The sequence below is a fragment of the Drosophila sulfurigaster genome, chromosome 2L (assembly GCF_023558435.1).
Source record: "Drosophila sulfurigaster albostrigata strain 15112-1811.04 chromosome 2L, ASM2355843v2, whole genome shotgun sequence".
NCBI lineage: Eukaryota > Metazoa > Arthropoda > Insecta > Diptera > Drosophilidae > Drosophila > Drosophila sulfurigaster.
This window is the reverse complement of record NC_084881.1, coordinates 21,172,624-21,195,214: the sequence shown is the minus strand read 5'-3', so window position 1 is coordinate 21,195,214 and position 22,591 is coordinate 21,172,624. Positions and strand designations below refer to the sequence as shown.

Below are 22,591 nucleotides of genomic sequence, written 5' to 3'. Positions count from 1 at the left end.
TATACGATACGTTGCAGCAAAAGCATGACAAATGCATAAAAAGTCTATACAAGAAGCTGAAAACAGTTTTGGAAATTGTTTAAGCACTCATCAATATTTGACTTTAAATTTCTGATTACGAAAATGTATTTATTTCATTTCCAACTATAGAAAAACATTTGTAGTCGCAATTAAGAGTATTTACTAAGCATTTTTTATTTAAAATCAAGTAGCCGATACGTTGCAAAAATGTCTATATACAAAAACCCGAAAGCAGTCTTAAAAATGGTTTAAAAAGTAATCAAATATTTGGCACATATTAGATCTTAGATTTCCAATTACGAAAATGTATTTATTTCATTTCTAACTATAGAAAAACATTTGTAGTCGCAATTAAGAGTATTTACTAAAGCAAAGGCAAGGCAAATACATAAAAAGTCTATACCAGAAACCGGAAACAGTTATAAAAATTGTTTAAAAAGTAATCAAATATTTGGCACATATTTGATTTTAGATTTCTGATTACGAAAATGTATTCATTTCTTTTCCAACAATAGAAAAACATTTGTAGTCGCAATTAGGAGCATTTTGCTATAGATTTCCCATTTCAAATGTTCAAAGTTCCATCTGTAAACTCAACTTTTACTTTGAAAAACAATTAGAGCTGAGATTGGAATTCAAGTGGCATTGTTTTGGGGTTTCTGTGCACAAATTGCGTTCTGCAAATGATTAAGTTTTTCGTTTAGAAAATGACACTTTTATTTTCTTCACCACACACACACTCACACATACACACACTTGTCAATTTGTGTGTATGATATTTTTTGGCAGCTTTGTGCACAACTCGTTCCCCTTTTTTGCTTCTCCGCTGGAGCCAGAGACAGAGCCGGAATCAGGCATCTGGCATTGTCAGCATGGAGAGCATTTAAATAAAATGTACTTGCAATAAATTTTGCACAGAGTGTGCGAGAGAGAGAGAGAGAGAACGGAACATAGTCGAGCTCTTAGTAGTACTTTAGGCTAGCCACAGGCCCTTGTCTGATTTAAATATTTAATCTGATTTTCCATTTCAATGCCTTCGCCTGCTGCCATGGAAAATTACAATAATGCTGCATATGGTCCAGACATTTAGATATGTTATGTGTGCATAGTATTTGTTTTTCTATGCCATGTTTGCTTTTTAAGTGGCTCGCCAAGCACTTGACCAATCTATTTTCTCTTTTTGGCCATTTTAATTGCACTTGGCCCGGCGACTTGCAACATTTTGGCCACAAATACAATTTACGTTTACATTATTCTTGAATAATGGCAAAATGCAGCTTTAAAGTTAAAACTAACACTTAAACGAATTTGCTTCAATAAATTCACCGAAAATCCAATAAGAAGAATTAAATGTTTGCAAATGTTTTGAATATGAATTTTGGTAATTCTTAAGGATAAGCTTTTATTTTATTTTATTGGCCTGTAGGAAGTTTAAAATATGTTGCCTTTATTCTAATCTAAATAGTTTTAAATTTGTATTGTCATTTAAAGTATACAATTGTTTGAAATTAAATATTTGTACAGAAACAAATTAGAATTAGATGATTGCATGTTTCCGAAGGTTGACAACTTATTTTAAACTATGGCGAAAGTTAAATTTTTGAAAATTTTTAACTTAATTATAAATGTCAAAGATAGTTGCATTATAATTATATTTAGTTAATTGTGGCCTGGAATATTTAAGCCAACAATTTATTACATTATTGTATTGAACAAATCAACTTTTGTATAACTTTATTCAGCAAAATATAGATCTTTTACAAAAAAAAAACTTAGGAAATAATAATTTAATTTTTATTAAATTTGTATTCTCATAACTAAAGTTCTCCCTTGTCGACCTTTTCCATTACCCGAAACATGCTATCGTAGAGCAATTTTTTTGCATCGATGGCAACTAAGAAATCTAAATGACTAAATTTTGAATAGGCCAACAATTCATCGTGTACAACATTTGGCAGTTTCTTGCGTAAGTTTTGCACATCCTTGTAGGATGATAATCGATCATTTTTACCATAATACAAGGCAACTTTACAGTTGATGTTTTTCACATTATATTCGGGAGGATATTTAGTGCCATATTTTTTAATGTTGTCACTACGTTTCGAATAATTAAACTTATAAAAGCCATCGCTATTCAAAAGCTGTTGATAGTGCTCGAGAGCTTTCAACGATGCACTATAAAAGAAATGGCTGAATATTAATGGTGTAAGTGTATCATTAAACTGTGGACCATCCAAGCCCATCACCTTCATTAAGACTTGTTTGCAGGTGTTGCGAAGAGTTGAGGTGCACAGTTTATAAAACATACGACGCCAAGCTTTACGATTTGGTGGAAATTCATAGATGCCAAATATCCGCGCAAGTTTCTATAAAGAGTACAAGAAATCAAATTTATTTTATATTCATTATGATATATTATACATATTCAGACTTACGATAAGAATTTTAGCATAGGGTTTGATTAAACGTATGATAGGTGAACGAAGATTTTCGAAATAAGCAACCGGAGCGAGTGCTTGCAGCAGCTTAATCTTCTTCATGTAACTAGGTCTGTCTGCTCCCATGGCGAAGACAGCCGAAGTGCCCTGCGAGTGGCCAATATAATGCACCTGGCGGTGATCACTGATAGGAAGAATGTAATCAATCACAGCTGGAATATCGTAAACGCCATGCTCGTGGAATGAAAAATCCCAAAATTGACGATCCGACGTCGCATATCTGATATGTTTACGCGAATACCGATTGCCACGTATATTCATCAACCAAATATCATAGCCACGATCACTTAGCAGATAAGCAAGACCACAGCCCGGTCCAGTCAACACCCAGGCGGCTGAGCTGTCGCCCAGGCCATGCACCAAGAGAACAGGTCGAGCTCCATGTTTGGGTATGCGATGTATGGTCAACCGATAGCCATCATCCGTTTGAATCACATGGGTTTCCACCTTGTAGCCATACTTTTCGATGAGCTCAGGCTTAAAATAATATTGATAACTATCATTTGCAAATAATAATTATAATAAAAAAAATAGTTTAATTAACTCAATTTGTAATATAACATTGAACACACATATTGATGTTAGAGTTTTGATATATTTTATATTTGAAATGCAAGATAAAACGTATAATTATATGTATTTTATGTTTTTAATATTACATTAAAATATATAATATACTTACATTATTGAATATGCTAAATATTCAAAATATATTTATGCTAAATATTATAAATATATATTGAGTACTTAGCATATCGAATTTTGTAAGTATGTATTCTACATATTTAGAAGTATATTTCATAAATGAGAAGTATATTTCATTGAAATAGATTTTTAAAATCTCATCGAATTGAAAGAATGTTCAACAAATATATTTTCATATTCAATTTGAAAATAATTTTGAATCTTACCGTTGTTAGCTTCGCATCTTCAAGAACGCTTGAATTGTAATGTAATTTATCTGAATATACGAAATTTGCTTGTAACGAAAGCCAGATGAGGACAATATATTTTCCCCACATATTAATAGTTCCTTTTGATTAGATTATCCCAGCACCTATCTAGATAAAAAATAAATAAAACAGTCGTTTCGAATGGTTGCTCGTTGCACGCTCAAGTTCAGTGTCAATTTAATTGCAACACGACACTGAATCATTTGTAATGAAAGCAAGTTTTTAAGGTCTATTCAATCTTGTATACCTTGATCATAATATGTTAACATTATAAATATATAATTAAATTCATATTATATGTGTTTAATTGTTATTAAAAATGCGATTGATAAAGCACGATTGTCTTTTTGAGCACACATTTTTATTTATCACAATCTATAACTGTTATTAAATTAATTTTAAAAAATATGTTTAAAAAACTTAAATTTAAGTTTTATAAATACTGCAATTTACAATTATTACATTTTTTATTAAACGCAACGTATATTTGTTAAATCTTTAAATTCACACCGAAACAAGTATACGCCACGTTGTTACACTTCATGTATGCTATTAGCTAATGTTGCCACAGAAACAATTAGTATTTAAATCACATTATTTTGACACACTTTAATTTAATTATTCCACTAATTTGTCAATTATCTTTAGTATATTGTATTTGATGCACTATTCAGTCAAGTTCAATATAATTTTCATATGTGTGAAATTTCATTAAATTTTTAAAATAAGGCATAACCTTTAAAAACAAAATAACTATAGAATCAGCAGATATACGTTTAAATCTCTAATATCTTTAACATGTCTTATGAATTAAATAAACTGTTTCGTAATAACTTAGAGTAAATTAATCATGGCCCGGAAATTAAAACTAAAATAACTTCCATTCAAACTATATTTTAAACAACTTAATTGAAGGTTTCCTTTATATATATATATATATATATATATCGATAAATTCTTATTTTTTTCAGATTAACTAAAGTTCGCCCCTGTCGACCTTTTGCATTACCCGTAACACGCTGTCGTAGAGCAATTTTTGAACGTCGATGGCAACTAAGAAATCTAAATGACTAAATTTTGAATAGGCCAACAATTCATCGTGTACAACATTTGGCAGTTTCTTGCGTAAGTTTTGCACATCCTTATGGGATGTTAATCGATCATTTCTACTATAATATAAGGCAACTTTACAATCGATATTTTCTACCTTATATTCGGGAGGATATTTTGTGCCATATTTTCTAATGTTGACCGTAGGATTCAAATAATTAAGCTTATAAAAGCCGCCGGTTAGCAAAAGCTGGTAGTAGTGTTCGAGAGCCTTCACCGATGAACCCGCCAAGTAATGGCTGGTAAGTATTGGAATGAGTGTCTCATTAAACTGGGAACTATCCATGCCCATCACCAGCATCATAATATATTGGCAGGTGTTGCGAAATGCAAAACTGCAAATTTGATAGGTCAAACGATTCCAAACTTCGCGCTCTGGTGGAAATTCAAAAATGCCAAAAAGACGTACAAGGTTCTACAATTGGGGTAAAAATTCAAATTAATTATATATAATATATTGTATTGGACTCACGATAAGTGTTTGGGCATGAATCTTGAGAAAATCCGTGGCAGGTGTGCGAAGATTTCGGAAATAAGCCACTGGAGCGAGTGCCGTCAGCAACTTAATCTTCTTCATGTATTCGGGTCTCTCGGCGCCCATAGCAAAGGCAGCCGTTGTGCCCTGCGAGTGGCCGATATAATGCACCTGTGTGTGTTCCTCATTGCGTTTCAGAATGTAATCGATCACAGCTGGAATGTCATAGAAGCCGTTCTCGTGAAATGAAAAGTCCCAAAATTCTCGATTCAGCGGAATATATTTGCGATGTTTTCGCGAATATCGATTGCCACGTATATTCATCAGCCAAATATCGTAGCCACGATCACTCAGCAGATAGCCAAGAGCAGAGCGGGGTCCACTTAGCACCCAGGTGGCAGAACTGTCACCCAGGCCATGCACCATGAGAACGGGCTGCGCTCCTGGCTTGGGAATGCGGTGTATGCCGAGCAGATAGCCATCCTTGGTCTCAATCTTATGGGTTTCCACCTTGTAGCCATGCTTTTTGATGAGACCAGGCTTTTAAAACAGAAATGTGTATTTAAAAAATATAACTTATATTCAAATTTAGCATATACATATAATTAAAATTACCTTTTAAAATAAGATTTTAATATTTTTTAATAATAATGAAATGAAATGAAATTTAAATAAATCTGCTTAAGTATAATTTCAGAAAAATATGAAATTCTTTAAATTAAAACATATTAAAACATATATTCATATTTCAAACAATCTATTTAATACTTAATTTAAGGTTCAAGGCTTACCGTTGTGAGATGCGCATCTTCAAGGATGCTCGAATTATATTTTAATATATCCGAGTAAGCGAAATTTGAATGCAACAAAATCCAGATGAGGACAATGTATTTTCCTAACATATTATTAGCTTAATTTTATTCAGGTAATGTTAGCACAATCGAGTTCAGCTTTAATTGGCTGATTGCAAGTTCAAGTTCAGTGGCAATTCAGTTGCCATATGAAACGGAATCATGTGTAATGATAACTAGTTTTTATATACCTGTAAAAAATCTTTTTTGTGAACTGCCTTGATAAAATGTGCGAATCAGAAATATATTTGACGCGAATATCAGATACACTACAAACAAGTTTACATTAGACAACTTTTGAATTAGAATTTGTTAGAAACGATGCTGATAATGGTTTTATGTTAGATTCGGCCTTTTTCTGGTTTGTTTTGGGTTAGATTACTATAATTTTTGTGTTGGTTTTATAATATTTTTACTTCACGAATAATTTACTATAAATATAGTAATGGAAATGCACAGAGCTTCAAATAAAAAAATAAACGAAGCATTTTTTAATCATATAATAATATAAATGGACATTCATGTATCATATTTTGCGATTGTGAAAATTAAAATATTCCTTTAGTTTCTGGCATATACTTTTTATCGTACACCCATGAATCCAGCATTAAACACTATATTTAGTTTATAGCGATAATCGATGCAAATTCGTATTACTTGTTTACACTCACAAGCAAAATATTTTCCTAAGTGAAAATATTTTTATTCGCAAAAACACACTTTTTATCAAAGTTTTAAAATGCTTTTTTACAAACAACACAATACTTTTTCAATTTGTAACCTACATTTGCTTATTTTGCTTAATCAAGATCACACTTCAAACTTTCAAGTTAAAGGTAATGCCAAAACAAGTATACGCCACGTCGACGCACGCGATTTTTTATACAGAAAACATTATTTAAATAACATTATTTTGATAATTAAATTATTAATTTGTTATCCTTAAAAACTGTATTTTATTGTTCACTTTTGAGTCAGCTTTAATTTTATTTTATAATGTTGAAAATGATTTCCGATAATCCGATTAGAACTGTATCCGACTCTCGATGAGTTGCAACTGAACTGTTAACTGAGTCAAGTGGTTGACATAAGTGGCCGATTCCGAGCTTAGATCTCACACAATGCTTATTAGCTGCTAGTTGGATACCAATGTCAGTTATAAAACACACGCGAGTGCAATTTAAATTTCTAATATAATGCATAATCTATAAAAGCAACACACAATTGCAACAGCATCAGAACTCTTAGTGTTAATCAGCATCGAGATGCCAATGAAATGTCAGGGAATATTTATCTCAAGTTGTTTATAAAATGCATAAACACTGAAGTTAATGCCAATATTATAGGCAATTACACCTGCATTAATTATATTTCCTCTTTTAAAAAAATGGAAATGGAAATGGCTAATTAAATTCAAGAATATAGAACTGGACAAGCAACATTTAAGTACGCATTATATGTACTTCGCTTGTAAAGGTTCTTTAAGTAAAAGTATCCATAATTTCAAGTAATAATTTCTAGGTAGTGAATAATGTGACAGCGTGAGATTAAATTATAAATGAATTGAATACTTTGTTTATGGTAAACGAAGTGTAAATATGACTGCAATTATTTTTATTATTTATGTTCTACATTTCCTTCGGCTTCATATTTTCAAATAACGCTAAGAAATAATATATGTACTTTCCACTCCTTCATTCATTCTTTAATTGAATATAATTTTACTTTAGCTTTTTATGTTTACGTATAAGAAAAAAAATTAAGATACTCGCCACTCAAAACAGTGAAAAGGGAATGTTAAGTTGTTAAAAAAAAAGGGGGATCGAATCAATGATATCAAATAAATATGTCGTCTATGTTTGATATATTAATATACTACTTCATTTGAAATATACTTTAAAGAACAAAATTCACCTTATTGTAAATAAAGCAATTATGACCGGACAGCTGCACTCGCTTTTTGATATACTTCTACATTCAAAATATACCATAGAATGCAAAATATACCACATTGTCAGAAAATTCAATTATAAACAGACAGCAGCAGACGTGTTTGGATTTCTTGAATAATTTCTATAATTTTTACATGATATCAACTAAAGACTGAAGCTTTCAAACCGCAAAGTTATAATATCCTTTAATCCTATAGCGTATATAATAATAAAAATTACCCATCCAAACCCTGGTGTTAAGACCCAATTATTATAGAAAATTGATTGCGAATAAGATTTATCATATTTAAAGTGTTTTCTATCCTGGTGCAGCCTTGTGTTAAACTCTTGTATAATCAAGACTTTACATCCTTATCATAGGTTTGCATATGATCGAGCATGCGATTCCAAAGCAATTCCTTTGCATCGATGGCCCAAATGAAATCCAAGTGATTCCACCAACGATAATCAATGAGATTATCATCAATGACATTGGGCAACTCATCGCGCAGCAAGCGAACATCCTTGACAGCTGCCATCAAATCATTTTGGCCATAGTTTAAGCCAACCTTAGCTGTGACACTCTTGAAGTTATATTTGGGCGGAGATATCGAGCCGTAACGTCGCAAATTGTCAAGCATTCCGTAGTCGAATTGATGCATGCCACCCAACGAACGAATCTGGCCAAAGTGAATGATCTGCTTAGTCGATGCGCCAGCTGGTGCATGCCCCATGATCACAGGCAACATGGTCTGATTCAGTTGCTTCTCATCGAATCCTAGCATGATGAACAGCCAACTCTCACACACCGTTCTGGTAATTGGCGCTCCACAGAGTTGTTCATTGAACATGCTTGTCAATCGCTGATTCGGCAAAAACTCTGATGAGCCTATTAAGTCATTGAGCAACTATAAAATAATAAATTGAATGCGAAATTTGTTGCGAACTCTATTCACTTACGATCGATGTGAAACGAGTTGAGCCCAGGAATAAGATAATCGGACTCCATGTGTTCTTAAAATAGGCTATCGGCGCCATAGCCTGCATCAGAATGATCTTTTCCATATAATCGGGTCGCTCACTTCCCATTATCCAGAAGGATAGTGTGCCCTGCGAGTGGCCAATGTAATGCAGCTGCGAGAAGCCCGTATTATTGAGCGCATAATCAATGGTGGCTGGCAGATCGTAGATGCCCATTTCATGGAAAGTAAAATCCCAGAATCTTTCCTCAAACACCTTGTAGATTTTATGCTCCTTGGCATAAGTATTTCCTCTACAGTTTGCCATCCACACATCGTAGCCAGCATCATAAAGCATGTAACCTAGAGACACGATATAAAATGTGACGGCGTATGTGATGTGATTTATTGAAACAGACCCAGTCCCTTGTCAGGACCCATTATCAGCCAGGTAGCAGAGGTGTCGAATAATCCATGAACCAATAAAACAGGAATTGCACCAGGTCGGAGAATGCGATGAGCGGTTAAGATATAATTATCGGGTGTTGTCACTTTATGCGTTTCGCCAGGATAACCATATTTCATCAGCAGTTCAAACTGTTCAAAGTTCAGCAAATATATTCCACAATTGAACGAGTAATTTATTTCAAAATTATACCGGGCTTAGTGATGCATCCTCTAACACATCCGGAGTGATTCCGAATACGTCGATAGCTCCGTGTAGACATAACAAAATCAAACTCCAAAACAGCACTGACATCTTTTTAGACAATGCCGCATTCATTTTAAGCTGGCCAACGTATTTATAGATTCTTTTGCAAAGTTACAACTAATTCGTCAGCACGATTCTGCTCTAAAAAAAGGTCCGTGATAAGAAATATAATGATGTCTAATACCGCTTATATAAATAATTGTTTTATTGCAGATATTGCGAACAAATTTTGAGCTTAATGTACATTTTGGATAAGTTTGTAAATGTTATAAATGTTAATTATTTTATCAAAAATACATTACCCATAATTAAGATATTTTAAATTTGTATTAAGTCAACTAAAGTATTCTTTTCAACTAGTGTCACTTTTGATATTATGGTTAAAAAGTAAAAAGGTTTAAAGAAAGCAAACAAATACAAAACAGCAGCGAGTTTTGTTATCAATATTCGTGACTAACTATAATATAATTTTAAATAGTTAAGGCGTCATATAAACAATTTTTAATGAATAAGTATATACATATAAAAAATTGTATTTTAGCTTGTAACTTGTTTAAAAGATAACCCTCAAGCAAAGATCATTTTGTCTTTTTATTATAATTTTTAAAAAGCACTCAATTTGTTATGTGTTTCTAACCTCATATATATAAAACAAATAAGAAAGCTACAAAGTGTGCTCGACTTGGAGATACCCGCTACCCACTATGAATAAACCAAATCAATGCGGTATTAATTTTTAAATTTACCGAATTAATATACGGCAAAAATACTAAAAGTATATCAAGCGGTATATGTGGTACATTTACCATATAATTATTGTATCGTCTATAATTATATAAGATTTATAGTATTCATTAAATTCTTGCACCTTTATTTTTTTATAAAAGTAAAAGATTAATACTATAATTAATCAACACCAATAAGCTTTCAATTGTTGTTTTAAAGTATATTAACTATCACATGCATTTTATTTACACTTATTATTCTACGATGCGCACAATCAATAAATAAAGATTTCTTATATACAAAATATGTTCATACTGTAAGTTTTTAGCTTAATTCGCTATCTTAAGCTGTTAGATTATCCCCTAATTGTTCCCTGTCGATAGATTTCATGTTCCTGAGCATGCGATCCCAGAGCAATTCACGAGCATCGACGCCCCAAATGAAATCGAGATGATTGAATTTGGGATAGTTGACCAGATGCTGAGAGACCACATTGGGCAAATGAAGACTCAAGGCCTCCACATCGCTGGGCTGTGCCAACCAATCATTTTCGCCATAATACAAGGCAACCTTGGCCTGGACATTCTCCAGTTTATATTCGGGCGGAGTGATGCTATTGTAACGCCAATGATTCCTCAGCCAGCCATAATCGAATTGTCGGAAGGCGCCAGATCGACGCAGTTGACCAAAGTGCTGCATCTGCTTGGTGGAGGCGCCAGCTGGGGCATGCCCCACAACAACTGGCAACATGGTCTCATTCAGCTGTGATTTGTCAAAGCCTGTCGTCAGGAAGATCACATTCGAACAGATCTCCTTGGTGATCGTAGTTTCATCGCAAATCAATTGATTGAACATCACAATGAACTCGTTCTGCGGCAGAAACTCATGGACGCCAATCAATTTCAGTATAAACTGAGGAATAAAAAAGAAATTCAATTTTAATATAAAGTGTAACTAATAAGAAATTGAGGAATGTTTAGGGAGGGGAACTTACGCTCACCGAAGAGTGAACCTCAGCCAGGAAATTGACGACTGGACTCTTGCAATGCTGCAGATACGCGACCGGAGCCAAAGCCTGCATGTAGATGATCTTCTTCATGTACTCAGGACGCTCACTGCCCATGATCCAGAAGACAACGGTGCCCTGAGAATGTCCTATATAGTGGAGTTGTGGAAAACCCGTCTTGTTGAGTATAAAATCAATCGAACTGGGGATATCATGGATTCCCATCTCGTGAAATGTAAAGTCCCAGTACTTGGCATGATTGTGCGTATACTTAATGTGGCCCCTAGAATACGTATTTCCACGCACATTTGCCATCCACACATCGTAGCCCTGCTCGTAAAGCAGATAGCCTAAAAATAAAACGGGAATTATTAAGTGTTTCATAGTTTATAGTTTGTTGTAGTTGGCTCACCCAAAGCTTTGCCTGGTCCCATCATCACCCAGGTGGCTGAACTGTCCAGCAAACCATGCACGAGGAGCACAGGCGTTGCTCCAGGTCTGGCAATGCGATGTAGTGTTAGTTTATAGCCATCATCGGTGACCACAGTGTAGTTCTCTGCAGGGTAACCATACTTCTTAATGAGGCCATACTGTAAGAATAATACAGACATATAATTAGCAGAATTCAAATGAAATATATAGAACATAGTGAGATAACTTTAAAAGATGTACACAGAGAGAAAAACATCTAGAAAAGTAGATTGAAAATCTTTATTATAAAAAATATATCTTAATTTTCGATCTTAAAAAAATATCTAGCAATTGGATTTTAAGATTGAAAAAATCTTCAATCCAATTTTTTGCATTTTAAGATTAAAAACACCTAATTTTCAAATTAAAATCTTGCTTTAAGAATGTTATATTCTAGATTGAAAAATTAATCATTATAAATTTAAGATTGCTGGATCTTGATTGATTGCTTGATCTTGGTTCTATTTTTAAATTTTTCTATTCTTGAAACATGATTCTAATCTTGAATTTCAAGATTGGATAATTTAGAATATTTTTTAGGATTTTGATCTTGATTTAAAAGTAAACCTTCTTAACATCACATAATCTTGATTCAAGATTTTATTCTTCATTTTAGCCCGTGTTTTTCTTTCTGTGTAGGTATTGATTACATAGCTTCAATAATTATCCATTGATTGTGCATTTTCTTAATATAAACCCTTTACTCAATTATAATAATGTATCTGTTTAAAATAATACACCCATTTACTAACAAGATTAATGCCTACAAATGATATTAGCAATGCTATATTACAGAAATTAGTAATCGCCGTGATGATATCACTTCATTTAATTAATGAATTACACGCGACAACGAAAGTTTTCAATTCACATCATTTGCTGTATAAAAATCGTACTTTCTGGGCAAAGATTATAGATATGCTATTTAATTACTAATATTTCCGGCAAATGATTCATATGAAATAAGGTAAAGTTCATTTGATTAGAAAATTTCTGTTGTACTACCAATGCAATAAAGTTTTGATAATAATATATTTCGATTACAAAGATGAAAGTTTTAATTGATAACATTTCGAATAGGCGAAACAAAGGAAAGTTCAATTTCTTACGTCAAATTTTGAATACTTTAATTAAATTTCATCACTTTCACTTGGACTTGTGAATCAACTCACCGTATTTAGGTGCGAATCCTCCAGTATGTTGGGATCCACATCGCTGTCAATGCGAACATTACTGCTCACGGGTATGGATCGACCCAGCCAAGCCGGTGATTTAAAGTTCACATTGAATAAAGTCATATTTCCAAAGATGAGCGATAAATCCGCATTGCTCTCGAATGGCACCAGAGTCAGACACAAAGAAAAGAGCAGCAGTTGCTCAAAGCGCAATATTAATGCCATTTTCCCTATTTATATTGTGTGTGTATATGTATAAAGTGTATATAATTAATTGATGATATACTAGAGCGTAGATGATTTTATTAGCTGTGATCGCTGTGAGGCACAAATGTTGACTGTTGATCCGCTGATTTTACAGCGAGAACGAAACTTTGTCATTTTAAATGAAACCGTAGCACACATGCTATTATGCTGATTATAGTGTGTTTGTGTTTATACAGTGTGCACCCGCTAAGTAGAATGTTTAAGTGAGACAGATATGCATAAATAGATAAACAAACGCGTCGTGGAATATTATTTGAAGAAAGATTAGGATACGATAAAGATAAAATTGACAGTTCAAGATAAAAGAGATTTTCGACAATCGGTTTTTAAATAAATAAATATAAAAAAATTCAAGAAAATTTTAAATATTTTGTTGTCGAAAGCATTTATTTTTATTTGTTTAATTATAATTTATATATTATTTTAACTTTATTTCATTATGTACAAAAATTTAAAGCAAGAAAAAGATTTCAGGGACAATGAAAAGTCGCATAACTTTTATCCTGGTTTGAAAACAAAAAGTTTCCTCCTAAGAAGAGGTCCACTAAGAGATGCTTCACTGTACATTATAAAATTTTGTACATTTACATCAAATCATCTTGACGAATTGATTTTTAATGTCTGTTATAAACGAACTTTAAAGTATATTTTGTGTAATACACAAACATTTTTAACACATTTATTAATTTTTCACAAAACTTTACTATATATCTAAGTTAATATTTAAAACTTCGCAGTAATTTCGTTAAGCGAGTGAACACTGTACTTCAACTGCCGCGTATATCAGTATGTAATACTTTCAATTCAATTGAATCACCGAAAACACAGCACATAACACAAAAGCAAATCAGCAAGCAAAAAAAATTAAAAAAATAGCAATAACAACAACATCGAAATAAATATTGGTCAAGTGCGTTGATAACCCTCAAATCTCTCGGTGCGGCAATGACTTCGTCACAAGCACTGATAAGCAACGAGTCCGGCTTAAGATTAAATGATGCTCAAGTTCCAATTATAGTCTTGACTTTGACTTGGTTTACGCACGAGACTTTGCCAGGCAGCATTATCTCCGTACCGTGAACTCTGAAGCCCTGGAGCTCTGTGGGCCATCAAGTGTAAATCGCGACTGCGTCATTGGAAAAGGGGAGACCTTTCGTAACGTTAAGCAGTCGTAATTCCCCCTAGCAACTCTTTTGCAGAGCAACGCAAATCAACATTTGTCAAGTTGCCAGGCGCAGTGAATAATATACATATATACAAATAACTCCATCCGATTCTTACCTACTAACTACACTTTGCTACACTTTTGTTATTATGTAAAAAGCAACAAACAACAAACAAACATTTGTTGCTGTCGCGTCGAAAATTTTGGAATGCGTTTCGTTCCGGCGACGATTTCTGACTGAAGTCGCTGAAGCAGCTGCTGAGTTTTAGTTTATCGACTTGCTGTGAATTGAACCTTTTTTTTTTTTTTTTTGTGGGCACTAAATATTAATTACAAGTTTTCGATGTTTTCACACAAACACAAATGTACACACATAGGTACTATATATATATGTATATATAGCTGCCTAACCTGTCCCAAAGTGAAATACTCGAAACTCGTCTCTAAATCATTTGCGTTTTTTTTTTTCTTTCGTCTGATTAGTTTAGTGCATAGTGAATACCTTACGAAGGTATCCAAAGATCACTCGGGTGTACTATGTCATAGTTATGACGTAGTTACATGCGATGCTCTTCAGACTGTGACTGGTTTTTGATTGTAACAAGACCTGACCTAATAATCGCGCTATATGTTTTGGTCCCTTCATTTGTAGGTTTTATTTGCTATGACGATAAGAGGAGGCGGCATCATTTCTACACTCAAATTGTGTTGTGAACACAAAGTCCAAAACTCGAAATGTGATTGCAAAAACAAAGGAAATTGAATTAAGCAAGACAGCTACCCTTTAACTAGATAGATTAGCAAATTAAATTGCCGAGGGGAGCAAAGCAAAAAAAAAAAAAAAATGAAAAACTGATTATTGCTTTTATTATTTGCAGATCAAAGTGCAATTAAATTATACCGCAATGTTTATGCGTTTATTGTTTTTCAATTTATCGCAAATTGTGGTCAAGCCGTGATAATAGACGAACAACAATTTGAGGGCTACACAAAAACCACACACACACACATAAAATTTAAAATTAGAAAATGTTCAAACAAGAATGAAATGCAAATTTTGAATAAAAGGCATTGAATTCATATTTCAATATTTGACTAGCTTTGGTATAACGAGAGACAGAGAAGTAACGGCTGCTTATCAGACAATGACTGTTTTGAGTGTTATTCAATAATGAATCGAGTGCATAGCTTACTTCATAGTCAGTCACTTTGTACTACTCACGAGTATGCGAAGCAACAACAATAATATGCAAAATGCTATTCGTGACAAAACAATGTGCAGTTCATTAACTCATAACACACGACTAACAAAGTTATGATTATCGCTGGCCTAAGCTCGCATTCTGATAGCCAGACACAAACAGCGTGCAATGTCAACCCAATGTCTGACTCATTATAAATGCATAAAACTTGTTTGATCAGCAACACTTTTCGACTGCCGCAAACATAAATTGTTGCTTTGCTCTCAACATGTTGCTAAGCATACGCGTGAAATGTTGCTGAAACAACATGTTGCTAAGCAGCTTGAGAGCAATGTTTACTCGGTGTAATCTTTAGTTGTAGTGTTGTTGATGTTATATGAGCAAATTTTCTATTGATTTAATAATTAACGTAATTTTTGTAGCTGCTAATTCTATTAATCGTAACTATTGCCTTATCGCTTGCTTTGATCATTTTTATAGGCGTTTTATAATAGCATGTTATATAGGTCTATAAAGTTAATTAAATTTTATAGTTTACAGTTGAACTGATTTAAATAGAATTTATTTCAACATTACAAAACATTTGTTAAATCAAACTAAACTGGTTTTAGTTCCTTCAATAAACTCTGTTACAAATTTCCAACAGCATTTCTAACTGTTTTTCCCCTTTGGACATACTGTGATTTTCGCGTTATTTACAATGCGGTTAAACACTCTGAACATTTTGAACTAACCCAGTAGGGCAACTGGCAACTGGCAACCAAAAAGCCACTTGATGTCCAGGACATTTTGCATTTTTAATTTGGCTCTTGGGATTGACAGCAGCAAGCACCGCAAAGCCGCAAACAATTGTTGTCAAATAGTCATCGGAGAACAATTCCACCTCAAACTGTCCAACCGAGGCAAACAAATGAAACTTGCAGTACTTATGAGAAATCGCAAAGTTTTTCACAGAGTGAAGGATGAACTGCACTGATATTTGCATTAGAAAAAGTAGTCAAGATAACTCCAGGCATTTTATTTGTCAACGAAACTTTTAAGCTAAGTTCTACTTAGCCTCGCCTGCTTGACCCAGATAACAAAAAGTTGAAGGCACCAAACTTTAACTTCTTTTTTTGTTGTTAACCAACAGCAGAAATATGCAAAGAAAGTAGAGCTCTCGATTTAAGTTTAAAAAAATATGAACGATTATTTTTCATTCAAATAATGAGTTAAGAAATGTGCCAAAATTTGTCTTATTAATATGATAAGCAGATATATCCATTACAATGAGCAACTTGAGTTGCATGCAACAATGCGTAACATGCCGCAGCTGTCAGATCAGAATCGTTTTAACCCTTCAACGGCAACTGTGCAACATCTGCGCCAATTTATACAAATAATTAAGTGTCAACGGCAGAAGCCAAATAAAATGTATGAAATTTGCCACCTTGACTCCTCAGAGCGATCAGCAATAACAACAACAACAGCAAATCCCTATAAACACACTTGGTAGAAATAGGCAATTTTTGCAGAAATGTGAAAAATGAAAAATGAAAAATATAAATAAAATGTTGCTGAAGGGCGCTGTGAAAAAAAGCGAGAGAAAAATGATTTTTGCACGCCTCGACGACGTTGACAGGACTTCTCTATGTGTGTGTGTGTGCGAGGGATGGTGAGGAGAGGAGAGGCCAGGGACGAGTGACGAGTGCTCCAGCTGCCAGTGTCATTAACTCGACAAACCGCTCAACGGCGTCGCAATGCGAGAGTTATGCGTATAAGTGGAGCGGAAGTGCACACATTAGGGGCGAGGCGGGGACAACAACAACAGCAACAACAACGACAAATATAATGTTAAGGCATTCGTTATGTCAACAAGCAACAATAACAAAGCAAAAAGAGGGAGCGAGAGGGGACAGAACGAGGCGAGTTACGCGCATTACATCATTCATTTTTGCGAGAGTTCCTTTTTTGCATTTGTGTGCTGTAATCGCAGAAATCATGAGTCGCCTAACGACAAAGCCACTGCCACTAAGCTAGTCCTAATACCCTTGAAAAAATTAGAAAGATTATAGAGTGTGTTGCATTGAGGAAGAGCATCAAGAAATGATTAACTCCAAAATTGCACTTTTAAGAATTTCATTGATTTGAAGTAGTATACAAATTTATTCATTTTCGAAATACCTACAAAGGGTCTAATGATTTTAAAATATTGCATTATTTTTATTAATTTATATTTTAAATATTTAATTTCTTTACTTTAAGTGCCCATTTTATTTTAGTAATTTAGAAAATTTTAGCTTCATAATTCTTCTCTTAAAAATTTCTTTGAACTGATGTTGCATACAAATTTATTAATTTTGTTAAATACATTCGAAAGCTTTGAAGATTAATTCATAATTTAGTTATTTATTTTCTTCATGGAAAGGCACAAATAAGTTTAGTAATTTCAAAATTGTTAGCTTAATATCATAATTCTACTCTTCGAAAGTTATTTTTTTCGATGGAGTATACAAATTTAAATTACTTAGTATGGCAACATCAGTTTTAATAACTTAAAATTATTAAATTATTTTTATTTACTCTTAATTTATTTATTTATTTGCAACACTTGCAGCGTTAATTCTATTTAAGTATATATATATTTTAAGTTCTTACATATTTCATACAATATTTTTTTTAAATTTGTTGAATAAGTTGATGAATTTTTTCTTATTTAATATTCACATATTGTATACAATAATTATTATATTTACTTGATCAAGTTTAAGTATTTGGTCCTTAACATTCCAATACTTTCTGATTTTATTTTATGTATAGTACGTACACAATTTTATATCTATTTCTTAAGCATTGTAAATGTGATATCCCCATTTTTAACAGGTCATCCCCCATTCGGTCTCTGCACGTCATCGCTCTGCCTTGTTTTTAATGAAGTGCAGCTCCTCACTGCGACTCTTCCTGCCCGAGTTCAACTCCAAACTCGAAACTGCAGCCAAGCGACAAATGTTTCGTTTTCTTGTGGCAAAGCGGAGAGTACCTTGTGTTCTCTAAGCTGCATGGCGAGGGGAACGAGATGGAGGTGGGATTGTTGAGTTAGTCTGGATCTGTAACCTTTCATGCTTTTGTGGCACGTTTTGCTTTCGGCACACTCTCACTGGCTCCCTCACTCACACTTCGCTTTCACCTCGTTCTCTCTCTCTCTCTCCCTCTCTCTTGCACTCTTGGCTTTTAGGGTATACAAATTTTGTGCTTGGCTGAATTTGAAGTGGCAAATGCGTTAATTGGGCATCAAATGTAACAACGGTATTTTATTTTGCAGTATTTTACGACCGTGTCGTTAATGTGTGATGACTTTTTTAGTCCGCAACCTGAGCACGTTTCGCGGCAGTTGAGACTTTAAGTTGCTTATCATATTATTATACCCGCTACACATAATGTAGAAGGGTATTATAACTATAATTACAAAATTAACTGCAGTATTAAGATTCAGAAAAAAAAATTGTATAAGTGATTTAAAAAATACTTTTGTATGTTAAAAAAAGCTTAGGGCTTTGGCGACAATCGATATTTTAAATGAAGTACAATATCGATAAACAAAATCTATCGTTTGGTATATTAAACATTTTGCGGTATATATTTTTATATATTTTTTAAATTATATTTATATTTATTATTTTATATATATTATTCTATTTTCAGTATATTCGTTGAATATAGTTTTATTGAAAAGGAGTAGCAAGTATATTTAAATATTTTTGTGGTATTTTTGGTATATTTGTTGAAAATCGTTTTATTGAAAATGAGAAGTGGGTATCTCTCAGTCGAGCACACTCGTCAGTTGTTATCTTACTTGTTATAATCACACATCAGACTGAAATGACAAAACTTATTGCTTTAAAAAATATCTTTTAAAACCCTAAATATCATTTTTGTGTATTTTTCGTTAATATGTTTCATCCAACTCAGCTCGTGATTAGCTCTAAATCTAGCGCACTTGACAGCTGCTCTTTTGACGCACTTTACATGTATTTAGCCATCATTATTGTGTTCTCAAGAACCCAAAAATAACTCGTGCAAATGTCACGTGTAATCAACTGTGATCAGCTTGACAAGTGAATTCCCTGAAATTTCACTCTCAGCCAACTGACAAGCGGCTCTAAGAGCAGCGCGTAGGCAACAAGTAACAAATCAACCCATTAGCCACTCTACAGCAGCTGCTACCGAAAAACCGCCAGAATTCGCAACGAATCAATGTGCAAATCCTGGCAGCTCAAAGGGGGTGACGGTGGAAGGGGGAGGTGAGGTGAGGTGGTTGTAATGTGCAGATTCCCACGGGCGAGCGCAAAAAATGTTGCAAAAAATATGCGAGAAGCAGCAGCAGCAGCAGCATCAGATTCTCCTGAGTGTGTCAATGTGGCAATGCTTTTGCAGCTTCCTGTTTTGCTTAACAAATCCTCCCACACACACACACACACTCGCACACTTGCACACCCACACACACGCTCACTTGTATACAAGTATCAATTTCAAGAGATTTATGCGCTCAGCAAAAAGGCCATAATATATTTATTGTTTTATGTTGCATGGCCAATGATAAGGCAGCCGATAAGGCAAAAGCTAAGCTAAGATGGGACACAAAAGCAGAAGCAACAGCTGAGCGTGGCCAGGATATAAGCGCCCAGGATACGCGTCCTCCTGCCACCTGTAATACGATACATGCGCAGGGAATACGACAACAGGATAACAGGATAACAACAGCAAACGGCAAACAGCAGCAGAAGCAGTGAGCAACCAGCATGAAATATTACCTTTAAATAAGAATTTATTTTCATGGCACATTTGAAATTTAAATAAAAAAAAAGCGTACGCAACATTCAAAGCGTAAGTAGTAGAATAAATTCTACTTTGACCATGACTGCAAATCAGGAATTCAATTCGCAATTCAAATTGCAAAGCAGTTTGCAATTTCCTCTCCACTGTTCACTTTCCTTTTACATATTTTTCTGAGGAATACTGAATATACATAATCCTGGTCAAAAGTCCTAGTTTCATAACTGAGCATACAAAACAATTTGATTTATTTGTTGTCCTCGCTATCTTGTCACATTTAGCTTAAAATTAACTAACCGAGTTGCTTATTTTCTTCTTTTTGTCGATTTCCCGTATCTCTATATATCAAATATCATTTAAGATTTTAATGCTTATTTTAAACCAAGCTAAAAAGTCTCCAGAATGAAATAAAGAGCAAGGTGAGCACATTTACCTGTAATTGAAATTGATTGAAGACAGCTTTATTTATTGACTAATTTCACTTGTTGATTTACCTATTTGCATACATTAATAAATGGTTTTTTATTGCCTGTTCAGACACTTTTAATAATTTGCTTAAGAGCAATCTTGTTTATTTAACGTCTAACGTCTATTTGAATAAATTAATAAAAAGTTTATTAGACTAACTATTGAGGATGAGATTTGCTTGAAATTAATGATTTTCATTTATTGACTAACACTTAAGATTTTTTTTATTCGTTGATTTTTCTATTTCAATTAAATTCTTCATAATAATAACCAGTACTTGAAGTACTTTTTATCATTGTTTGCATTTAATTAGTATATAATAATTTAATCCATTTGAGCAATCATTTTTTATGATAACTTAATTAGTGTTATGTGTGAACAGTTCAAATTCAAACTGCTTTCAGTATAATACGCAATAAATATTTTATATTTTATTATTAGAGTGTTTTTATATTTAATTGATATAGTTCTTACTAATTATTGGCGATGCTTTAGCATGCGCAGCGTTTTATCAAGGAACTCAAATCAACTAAGTTGCTTCTTAAAAACTAAAAATTCAAACTAAAACTATTCAATTCTGCGTGCAATAATTTGCATTATTTTATAAGAGAGTCGTAATAAGTATTTGATAAAAAGTATTAAGTATTTGAGAATCTGGTATGTTTTTTGGTATGTATTAGTATCTCTCGATATAATAAATTGGTGTATTTTCAGAATATGGCATTATTGAAAATGGATAGCAGATATCTCACAGTAAAGCCCACTCGGCTGCATCTTTTTTAATTGTTTTATATTTGTTCAAGATACAAATATTCAAACTGAAACTTTGCATTCAATATTCTCGAAAATATTAATCTAATCTAATTAACAGGGTCATTTTACAGCTACTTATTTTGTTGTTATATTCTGAACAAATGAATTAAATGCTTTACTAATTGGTTTTAAATACAACTATTCAAACTAAAGGAGTTTAAATGCACTGTAGCTAAGTCTTGCTATTGTTTTCTGTTGTACTTGAGTTGCTTGTATTCAGTTACACTTTCAAATCTTCTAAAATACAAACTGTAAGATTACCAAAGCATTGCCTCAGCTCACCTGGTGGCACCTGGCGATGCTTTCAAGACGCCTTCATCTGCGTTTTCATCTACATTCAATCAGCTAATAAACTGCCTGATGACGCACGAGTCGAAAGTGATTATTGATTTAATTACACATCAAAGTAACGGCAAATGAAAACAAAGACAACACTGTTCAAGCAGCAGCCAAAGGTGAGGGAAGACGATGAAAATGGAGCTGAAGATGGAGTCTCCAGCAGTTGCTGCTGCTGCTGCTGTGTCGCAACGTCAAAGCAATAAAATGCTAATGAATTAATTTTCGCAAGAACTTTGCAATAAAGTGTATACTGTACAGTTTTGTCTTGTGCAAAGTTCCAAGACCCCCGCCCCAGGACAGCATAACCCTACTAATGGATGACTCTCCTCTTTGGCAACTGTCAGCAGGCAGCTGCATTAAATTTAATGAAATGTTATTAAATTTCGAGCATGCAAATGAATTACACATAATGTTATTATTAAATTCTGTGCCTCTGAAGATGCAGTAAAATCAAACTCAATCAGTTTACATAAGTTATGAATTTGTTACAACAATTATATAAATATTTAAAAAGAGCTAATGCACAAAATATCTAATCATTCCTACTTTTGCTTGAGCTACACAAATATTTAATAATTTTGTGATTGAAACATTTCCCATTCTGTAAAATAGTTACAACAAGTAAATAAATATTAGA

The 22,591-nt window shown here is 33.4% G+C and overlaps 4 protein-coding genes across 11 annotated transcripts; all 4 read right to left on the bottom strand.

Moving 5' to 3' along the window:
* Nucleotides 1–1,816: 1,816 nt before the first annotated feature.
* LOC133849883 (lipase 1-like) lies at nt 1,817–4,040 on the bottom strand. 6 transcript variants are annotated; one of them, XM_062285931.1, is made up of 4 exons: nt 3,983–4,040; nt 3,431–3,580; nt 2,457–2,996; nt 1,817–2,387 (listed from the first exon to the last, which is right to left on the bottom strand). In XM_062285931.1, exons 2-4 carry the CDS (start codon nt 3,539–3,541, stop codon nt 1,839–1,841), a joined length of 1,200 nt encoding a protein of 399 aa, XP_062141915.1. In that variant the 5' UTR covers nt 3,542–3,580; nt 3,983–4,040; the 3' UTR covers nt 1,817–1,838. The 6 variants fall into 6 exon arrangements, with proteins under 6 accessions (XP_062141915.1, XP_062141913.1, XP_062141907.1 ...); XM_062285929.1 differs by having other exon boundaries at nt 3,431–3,576; nt 3,954–4,033; XM_062285923.1 differs by having other exon boundaries at nt 3,935–4,025.
* On the bottom strand, nt 3,830–6,972 carry LOC133849877 (lipase 1-like). The gene is made up of 4 exons (XM_062285916.1): nt 6,694–6,972; nt 5,849–6,099; nt 5,055–5,597; nt 3,830–4,997 (listed from the first exon to the last, which is right to left on the bottom strand). Exons 2-4 carry the CDS (start codon nt 5,957–5,959, stop codon nt 4,449–4,451), a joined length of 1,203 nt encoding a protein of 400 aa, XP_062141900.1. The 5' UTR covers nt 5,960–6,099; nt 6,694–6,972; the 3' UTR covers nt 3,830–4,448.
* Nucleotides 6,973–8,120: 1,148 nt separating this feature from the next.
* Nucleotides 8,121–9,598, bottom strand: LOC133850179 (lipase 3-like). The gene is made up of 4 exons (XM_062286176.1): nt 9,457–9,598; nt 9,218–9,395; nt 8,800–9,161; nt 8,121–8,747 (listed from the first exon to the last, which is right to left on the bottom strand). Exons 1-4 carry the CDS (start codon nt 9,580–9,582, stop codon nt 8,196–8,198), a joined length of 1,218 nt encoding a protein of 405 aa, XP_062142160.1. The 5' UTR covers nt 9,583–9,598; the 3' UTR covers nt 8,121–8,195.
* Nucleotides 9,599–10,441: 843 nt separating this feature from the next.
* LOC133846028 (lipase 3) lies at nt 10,442–14,553 on the bottom strand. Of its 3 annotated transcripts, XM_062280747.1 has the most exons (5): nt 14,437–14,553; nt 12,886–13,118; nt 11,655–11,832; nt 11,231–11,592; nt 10,442–11,148 (listed from the first exon to the last, which is right to left on the bottom strand). In XM_062280747.1, exons 2-5 carry the CDS (start codon nt 13,111–13,113, stop codon nt 10,579–10,581), a joined length of 1,338 nt encoding a protein of 445 aa, XP_062136731.1. In that variant the 5' UTR covers nt 13,114–13,118; nt 14,437–14,553; the 3' UTR covers nt 10,442–10,578. The 3 variants fall into 3 exon arrangements, with proteins under 3 accessions (XP_062136731.1, XP_062136737.1, XP_062136723.1); XM_062280753.1 differs by lacking the exon at nt 14,437–14,553 and having other exon boundaries at nt 11,237–11,592; nt 12,886–13,294; XM_062280739.1 differs by lacking the exon at nt 14,437–14,553 and having other exon boundaries at nt 12,886–13,279.
* Nucleotides 14,554–22,591: the final 8,038 nt, after the last annotated feature.